The sequence below is a fragment of the Leptodactylus fuscus genome, chromosome 11, assembly GCF_031893055.1.
Source record: "Leptodactylus fuscus isolate aLepFus1 chromosome 11, aLepFus1.hap2, whole genome shotgun sequence".
NCBI classification, from domain to species: domain Eukaryota; kingdom Metazoa; phylum Chordata; class Amphibia; order Anura; family Leptodactylidae; genus Leptodactylus; species Leptodactylus fuscus.
This window is the reverse complement of record NC_134275.1, coordinates 22,326,218-22,335,563: the sequence shown is the minus strand read 5'-3', so window position 1 is coordinate 22,335,563 and position 9,346 is coordinate 22,326,218. Positions and strand designations below refer to the sequence as shown.

The following is a 9,346-nucleotide window of genomic DNA, read 5'->3' as shown; positions in this document are numbered from 1 at the left end:
GACGGAAACCGGCAGTCACTTTTTTAAGCGGACACAAAGTCAGACATGCAGGACTTTGTGTCTGGTCAACGAAAAACAGTTTCTCCTGTCAGCAGAAGACGGAAACCCACAAAGCAGACACAGGGTGCAGTGGGGAATCTGCCCTAAGAGATATGCAGATGTATTTGTCAGTCACATTTTTGCTTCATTAGAGGACACAAAGACATTTCAACTCCTAGAACCCTTTGATGGTCAAATGGCGCGCCTTCCCTTCTGTGCCCAAACAGTAGATTAAACCTATATAGTATGTTATTAAGTACATTATCCGGGGTACACCAGTGTCCTACATGTGGGCATAAACTTCTGTTTGGGCACACATGTGAAGGACTGCTATGTATTTTAGGAGCACAGATTTAATGGACCATGGTCATGTGGTATACAGTCCCTGGTCATGTGGTATACAGTACCTGGTCATGAGATATAGTCCATGGTCATGTGATATACAGACCATGGTCATGTGATATACAGTCCCTGGTCATGTGATATACAGTCTCTGGTCATGTGATATACAGTCCCTGGTCATGAGATATACAGTCCCTGGTCATGTGACATACAGTCCCTGGTCATGTGATGAGCACACAGGTGCCTACCACCACAAGATATAAAATCCTTTGGAGGTAGGGAAATGGTTTCAAAGTGATTTAGATGAGGTCAGATCGCAGCATTACAAACATACACTCCATTGGTGAGTTTCACAATATTCTCTTTATTTTATGTCTCTGTGCTTGGTAGCGCCATACGTGGAAAGAATTCTATGGCCGGGCGGACTGAGCCATGATTTTATCTTCTGTTATAATGTAAGCATTAACTGAATTAGACGTATCCATAAATTGCAACATGCTTATATCAGCACTTATGGTAATAACGCAAACTCTGTCAAAACAGTTACGAAAGCCTTTGCTTTTTGCAGAATCTTGCAGGCTTACGGAAAAACTATAAAAAAAAAAAATATCATAATTTATGTTCCAGCACTCTGGTTTTCACACTAAGTTGCTTATGTGCAGCATGTCCCAGAGACTTTCCTGAGGTACTGAATACAGGATTACCTTCAATTATTTATTCACGTGAGGTCAAATGGAAGATTAGAAAACAGCTCTGAGGGTCCTTACAAACAGTGTTGGGAAGAGAATCAATTTGGCGATTAAGACACCTTTATTTTCTTGGGGTCGCGGGGGACGGCCCCGTTTTCACCTTGTGTTGTCTTTTTGTCATGCAATTCCTCTTCAGGTTGACGCGACACAAGCAGACGACAAGTGAGAAGAATGCCAAAAACAAGTGCATGGGCGTATCGTTTCAATGGATCGCCAACAAGCTGGTGGAAAAAGAGAACAATGAGAACTAGAATAAGGAGGACAAAATTGGCAACATCTCGAGGACGTCCTGGGACCAAAGTGAGGACAATTCCACATGCAAGTTCCAAGGATCCAATGGTTTTCCTTAGCATGATGGAGCTAATGCCAAGCTTCTTTAGTCCTGGGAGAGCCTTCATGTAACTTTTATATGCCCGTTTCTAAAAAAGAATAAAAATCACTTTAATAAATAAAAGAAGCTCAAAACATAGAAATGCTAACATTTTAATATTGTACACAAATGTAGCTCAATTTAAAGGAATTGGGGGATCAGAGGCAGTCCTGAAAAGCGAGATAACTCACACAAGCCATTTCAAGTTACATTTTGCTACAACTGTTTTTTTAAAGGGATCCTATCATTAAAACTCATTTTTTTCTGCCTAACGTGTAGGAATAGCCTTAAGAAAGGCTATTCTTCTCCTAGATGTCTTCTCCACGGCACCGTTCGGTTTATAATCCAGTTATCGATGGTATGCAAATGGTTCTCTTGCAGCACTGGGGGCGGGCCCCAGCGCTCAAATAGCACTGGGGGCGTCCCCAATGCTGCGAGAGAACTCTCCAGCACCGCCTCCATCTTCTTCAGGAACGGGTCTTCTTCACGTCTTCTTCCAGCGGTGGCTTCAAACTTCTAGGCCTCGGGCAGTCAACTGCGCATGCCTGCTGGCCACGAGAAAATGGCCGCTTACAATACTGTGTAAGCGGCCATTTTCTTGTGGCCGGCGGGCATGTCCAGTCAGCTTTGTCCTAGGCCTGAGGTATAGAAGTTTGAAACCAACCCCCGGATAAAGACGCAAAGAAGACCTGTTCCTGAAGAAGATGGAGACGGCGCAAGAGAGTTCTCTCGCAGCATTGGGGGCGCCCCCAGTGCTGTTTGAGCGCTGGGGCCCGCCCCCAGTGCTGCGAGAGAACTCATTTGTATACCAATGAAAACCGGATTATATACCGAACGGCGGCGCAGAGAAGACATCTAGTAGGTACAGCAGCTGCACCGTCACTGCTAAGAGCCGGGTACAAGACAGCCGCCATCTAGCGCCCCCTGCCTAGGTCTGTGATAACCCATAATGGCACATTATCCTGTTAGAAGTTCAATATTCATTCTGGCTTCCAAGTGGTTATAGCAGAGATCGCCTTCTCATACCCTCTTTAAGGCCTCCCCCCTTCCCCACACACAAACAACACGATCACAGGGTACCAAGGGGATTCCATGGCCTGGAGCCTTTACAAGGCTAGCATGTACGGAGGCTTTTTAGGTCATGGCAGAGACAGAGCCTAATGTGCATCTGGTAAGAAAGTACAGTATATGGCAATACTGTGCAATGTCTACTGAACATCAAAAACTCAACCAAAAATAAATGCTGAAACTTCAGTTCTTCTTCATGCATTCCCCTGAGCTGAGCAAATGTATTCACTCATAAAAATGGGGGGAAACAACACCTCACCGAGATAGAAATGTGTTATTACTGCAAAACTCAGAATGCAGTTATGTCTCTGAGAGCTATGTAAAGGATTATGTGCTTGACCTTATCAGACACCGGATCTTACCACTAGAGGCTCTCAAAGTATGTCCTCTACTGCCCTACAAAAAAAAAAAAAAAAAGGTTCTTAGAGGTTACTTTTGGGTAGTGTACATCCTGATGAGAGATTGTTGACTGCTAGACAAACGCCAAAGACATTTTGCCCAGTCGACAGACTAATAGTGGGTGTATCATTGGACTGACAAATTACTGACCCTCTAGGTTATTGTGCCCTAGCTGTTAGGAGGTTCTGGGAGAGGTGGTGATGTGAGGGAACACATAGACACAACCATCAGCCTCTGGACAGCTCAGACACAGTCAGTAGAGAGGACTGTTTGATAGGACAACAAGCACAAGCACCTCCTACAATTTACTTGTCCTCCATCCAGACATAGGTGGCACCTTCCTTTGCCCAGACCATTTCCAGACACTCAGAAAAAGGAAATTTAAAGTCATGGCGCCCATTAAGTGTCCTGCCATAGTAACCCAGCCACTTTTGCATTTATTTGTAGTGCAGTCATGAACAAGAATCCTGGACTCCTACAGACTGGAACCGCATCATCTTTAATGGTAAATCCAGGTTGTGTTTTGATCAGAGATGAATCATTGCATTTGACTCAGAGCTCGTTCACACCTGCGCCCAGGGTCTCCGCTTTCAGGTTTCCGTTTCCTGCCCGAAATTGGACAGGAGACGGAAACCTGCAGGTATTTTTCAATCCCATTCATTTGAATGGGCTTGAAAAGTCTCCGGCCGTGAGCGTTTTGTGCTCTCCGCGGTGAAACCGTTTTTTTTTAACTGGACACAGAGTCGGACATGCAGTACTTTGTGTCCGGTTTAAAAAAAAACGGTTTTGCCGCGGAGTGTATAAAACACTTATCGGCGCTCACGGCCGGACTCAACATGACAGGTTTCCGTCTTCTGCAAGCAGAAAATGGAAAATGAAAGCAGAGACCCGAAAGCTGGTGTGAACCCAGCGTCAACTATACGGTCTTTCAGGTCTGGTTATTTTGCGATTGATCCCCCAGATTTTGCTCAGTGATATGTTCAGGACATCCTGTGGCCATATTTGTTGCCCCTCATAGCGTTTTTCAACAGGATAATGCTTACCCCCACACAGCAAAAGATTCCAAGGAATGTTTCCGCCAGATAGCACAACTTCTTTGGCCTGCCCATTTGCCAGATTTATCACCAATTGAACATTTATGAGAGTGGCCGGGTTGCCAGCTTTGGGAACATGTGGGCAAATGTGCAAAATGAAACTATATAGAAACTGTACGTGTCCAACTGTATCTCATGTTATATTTAGGCTTGAGGCGGCCCAACAGGGTATTAGAGCCCTTTCTCCAATAATCCTTTCACTAATCTGATCATCATTTCATTTTCACAAATTTTCATTCTATTCTTAGTCTTCCTCCTTCACATGTTATCTCCATCCGATCCCATGATAAGGAATCCCATTCGCACATTGCAGAAAAATACTTGCAGCATATCAATTATACCTGTGGAACTAATAGCGGTTTCCAGGGGCGTAACTACCATAGAGGCAGCGGAGGCGGCTGCCACAGGGCCCGGGCCATTAGGGGGCCTGGTGACAGCCGCTACCGCTGCAGGTTGTTTTTTTTTTTTAAATAGGCCATTACGGTCCCTATTCACATGCTGATCCTGGCTGGGCCGGGATCAGCAAGTGACACCGCGGACCCCAGAGTACAATAATTGTTTATGGATGTCCAATATGGGGCATAATACTGTGTGCAGGGGCCACTATTGGGGACATAATACTGTGTGCAGGGGCCACTATTGGGGACATAATACTGTGTGCAGGGGCCACTAAGGGACATAATACTGTGTGCAGGGGTCACTATGGGGGATAATACTGTGTGCAGGGGCCACTAAGGGACATAATACTGTGTGCAGGGGTCACTATGGGGGATAATACTGTGTGCAGGGGACACTATTGAGGATGATACTGTGTGCAGAGGCCACTATGGGGGATAATACTGTGTGCAGGCGCCAGTAAGGGACATAATACTGTGTGCAGGGGCCACTATGGGACATAATACTGTGTGCAGGGGCCACTATGGGACATAATACTGTGTGCAGGGCTTACTAAGGGACATAATAGAGTGCAGAGGAGGGGGTCGGTCAAGGTCTTCGACGTCGGTGTCGTTTGGAGGGGGGGGGGCCATGTCAAAAGTTCGCCACGGGGCCCTGCCATTCCTAGTTACACCACTGGCGGTTTCCCTATAGGTATAATAGAAGCAGAAAGTTTTTCTGTGAAAACTCTGCAGGAAAAACCTCAAAGCGTTGCCGCTGTAGTTTTTCCTGCATCACTTTTTTTGCTGCGGACTGCTACGTGCAGCTTTAGTCTTAGAAGGGAAAAACCAAAACTGAAAAGTTGCCATGATCATGATAAAGATTTTTCATAGTCCCAGGAAAGCTGGGTAGCATACTACTATATTTACTACTACTATATTGCACCATAATCACACCATAGCTTACCAAGATTTCCCTTTCAAGATTTTGGGAAAGCTGGGTAACATACCAGATAATGCAGTAATAGGACTCTTGAATACTAAATATGCCTAAATAAATCCTCCTGCTTGCTCCCAAATCATTCCAAAGCTTGCTTGATTTGCATTTCAGGGTTCTGAGAAAGCTGGGTGAAATAGCATGTTAAGCTCTGAGTGGCAATACTGTATACTACATCTAAATAAATCCCAATTGCCATAACTGTACCACATCATGTGCTTTTTAGCATCTCAACAAGCTGGGTAGCATATCAGGTAATGCTATATTATCAGCTACTGAGTACTCTATATTTAAGTACCCACCCACCCCGGTCCATAATTGTTCCTTAATGTGACTAATGTGTTTTTCAGGGTCTTAAGAAAGCTGGGTAACATACCAATCAATGCTGTAATACGGACTGCTGTTGATGAAAAATCTCCCTATAAATAAACCAGTTTAGGTTATAACACAGATGCCAAATTGTTTCTAGAAGCTCCAAAATTCTGACTCAAATACCATCTGACTAAAAGTGTCACCATGAGACAAGTATAGACACAGGGACACATTCATCAATAAATATCGGACACTTTTCTGTCTACTTTTACCCCAAAAGTAATGGTGCACTGCCTTTACGACACATTCGTGAGCAGCGTGCACCAGAAACGAAAAATACGGCAGGCTCGACACCTGTGAAAAACATGGGGGACGTAAAAATGTGCCCCAATATTTCTAGACAAAAACTTACCTTGCAGGAAAATCTTCCCCATCTCATAAATGTGTTGTAATATTACTTCTAAGCCGCCCATCCCCATCAAAAGTCTCGAGTTGGTCGTATTTTTTCGTTCTTTCTGGTGCACGCCGCACAGAAATAAATTGAAAATTTTGCACAAATGTAGACAGAAAAGTGTCGGACTTCCATTGATAAATACAGCCCTGCCTGTCTTGTCATTGGCAGACGGCTCTGCCACATACTCAGCGCTGCGACATCCACTTTCCCACTGCACACTCGGCTCTGCTACGTCCACATTTCCCACACACTTAGCACTCCTACCTCAATGACTTTCCACAACTTCCCATACAAGGAACTATTGTACAAGCTCCTCTCCTGAAACCCGACGGGCCCCGTTATTGTCTAGGGGGTCTGCAGATGTCCGCTGTTTTAGTGGGCAGGCTCTCTGTCATTCAGGTCCTCCGAGCAGAAGAGATCCCATTGCAAGTGTGAACCTCGCCTTTCCATGTTAGATAAATAGAATAATCCTTTACAATAATCTACCGATGTCCATAGCACATGAAGAAGTAGCCCATGATCTAGACGGAGCGGATCACAAACATGGCTCTGTTTTCTAGCATCCAACATTACCATTGAAAGTCAGTGGTGTGGAGGGGGGGGGGGGGGTCTGTGATTGCTTCTAAGGTGCAGACTTGGCCATGACAAAGCACAGGGGAGAATCAGCAGGGCTGTGTGAATAGAGACTAATGCCATCTGTCACCCCTCCCCCATCAAAACAAAAACTGGAGCAGAAGGACAATGTTGGGAAGGGGGGCGAGGGATGGGGGATGTATGTTTGGCCTTAGTGACCCTTCATAAAGTCTCTCATTGCCCATTATATGGACAATGTTGGGGGGGGGAGGTATGGGGATGTATGTTCAGCCTTAGTGACCCCCCACAATGTCTCTCATTGCCCATCATATGTATCCCCGGCCTTAGTGACCCCCCACAATGTCTCTCTTTGCCCATTATATGTATCCCCGGCCTTAGTGACCCCCCACAATGTCTCCCATTGCCCCCCATATGTATCCCCGGCCTTAGTGACCCCCCACAATGTCTCTCATTGCCCTTTATATGGACAATGTTGGGGGGTGGGAAGGTATGGGGATGTATGCTTGGCCTTAGTGCCCCCCCACAATGTCTCCCATTGCCCCCATGTCTTCAGCTCCCTGGTCTAAGGCATTGCAGCCACTGACTCCGTCCATGAGGGATCTGCTGCCACTGCCGCTCTGCTACACAATAAGCCATCATGGAGGACGCTTCATCCCATTGTGTCACAGCAGTGAGGAGGAAGGACCATGGAGACCTGTACAGAGACTGCAGAGCCCAGTACATCATGGAGCCGGGCGGTCCCAGCATCACTGGTACCCGGCCACACTCCGTCTCCTCCTCCCTTCTTACCATCTCGCTGTACGCATCCTTACTCAGCCTCGGAGTCAGCTTAATCGTCCCCATAAAAACGAAGAAGAGGCCGAGAGCCACAGACAGGGCGACGATGGTGACAGTCCGAGGAGACGCCATAGCTCGGCCCCAGGTCACCTCACGGGGAGCGATCCGTCTATAATACACGGCACAGTCTGCGCCTGCGCCCTATGGAGGAGACCTGAACACGCCCTGACGTCCCAGGGTACAGATGAGGGGTCAGGCAGCAGTGAGCAGTGTGTCAGTAAGCAGCAGTGACACTAAGAGAGAGATGCCATACCTGCAGCCTGCTGCTCAGGGGACCACAGGGACTACAGATAGGGGTTAGTGTCAGATTCCCGGGGTCCAACCACTGCAACCCCCAGGCTCTCCATTGACTTCTATTGGGCAGATGGAGAGTGTGGTCCCAACAAGCTTACTGGCACTTCATTCTCATGAAGAATACTGCAGACTTTCCAGTCCCCATATTCTTCATTGCTAGGGGTCTCAGCCATTGGTGGGCCCAGTGCAAAGGTTTTATAAATGCCATCGCCCATCACCACCCCTTAGTAATGTATGACCCGCACAAATTATAATGCCCGCCAGTGGCTTCCACTTGGTATAATGCCCCTTAATAGCCCTCATACAGTATAATGCCTGCTTAGTGGTCCCATACAATATAATGCCCCTCAGTGGCCCATCACGCTATCAAATACTCCTGCAGAGGTGTCAGACATTAACAAGTCCTCCACGGTGGCCCCTCAAACATCAACCTATCCCACCATGGTGGCTCCTCAGACATTATATTATAATGTGCCACTCCAATTTGCCTCCAAAGTATCATGGCCCCTTTGTACTTTATCCCCACAGTATAATGTCCCCTTTCCAGGTTCCCCCACCCCAGTATTATTATTATTATTATTATTATTAATAATAATAATAATAATAAATTTTATTTATATAGCGCCAACATATTCCGCAGCACTGTACAATTTCTAGGGTTCAAATACAGACAAGAAGATACATTACAAAGAAATAATCACTTCACACAATGGGACTGAGGACCCTGCTCGCAAGAGCTTACAATCTATGAGGTAGAGGGGGTGACACAAGAGGTAGCAGGGGCGGCATTGCTTATACAGTGGTCAATTTTGTAATAGAGGTGACTGTCATTACACCAACATAAAACTTTATGAGCCGTCACCAGTTGTGTCACATGTGGATGGTGCCTGGACATATAAAGTTAGCCTGAAATAGCATCATATCATGTGGGGTAATGTGGGAGTGGGGACAGAGGAGGGTTAAATTTTAGGGATTTTAATACGGTGCAGAAGGGTTTACATTAGGAACTGTGATAGGCCTGTCTGAAAAGATGCGTCTTTAGTTTGCGCTTGAAGCTGTAGAAGTTGGGAGTTAATCTTATTGTCCGGGGTAGAGCATTCCAGAGAAGTGGTGCAACTCGGGAGAAGTCTTGTATACGAGCGTGGGAGGTTCTGATAATAGAGGATGTAAGTGTTAGGTCATTGAGTGAACGGAGAGCACAGGTTGGGCGGTAGACAGAGATGAGGGAGGAAATGTAGGGAGGTGCAGTATTATGGAGAGCCTTGTGGAACCAAACTATAAAAAGGCACCCTCCCCCCAAAAAAAAAAAAAACAACCCAACCCAACTTTATTTGGCCCCCACACAATATACAACCCAATTTTTACTGGAGCCCCACACAGTATAAGACTCCCTTTTTGTAGCCCCCCACACGGTATAGGACCC

At 46.1% G+C, this 9,346-nt stretch overlaps 1 protein-coding gene across 1 annotated transcript; it reads right to left on the bottom strand.

The window, feature by feature from the left end:
- Positions 1 to 725: 725 nt before the first annotated feature.
- TMEM35A (transmembrane protein 35A) lies at positions 726 to 7,749 on the bottom strand. The gene is made up of 2 exons (XM_075260259.1): positions 7,582 to 7,749; positions 726 to 1,549 (listed from the first exon to the last, which is right to left on the bottom strand). Exons 1-2 carry the CDS (start codon positions 7,699 to 7,701, stop codon positions 1,181 to 1,183), a joined length of 489 nt encoding a protein of 162 aa, XP_075116360.1. The 5' UTR covers positions 7,702 to 7,749; the 3' UTR covers positions 726 to 1,180.
- Positions 7,750 to 9,346: the final 1,597 nt, after the last annotated feature.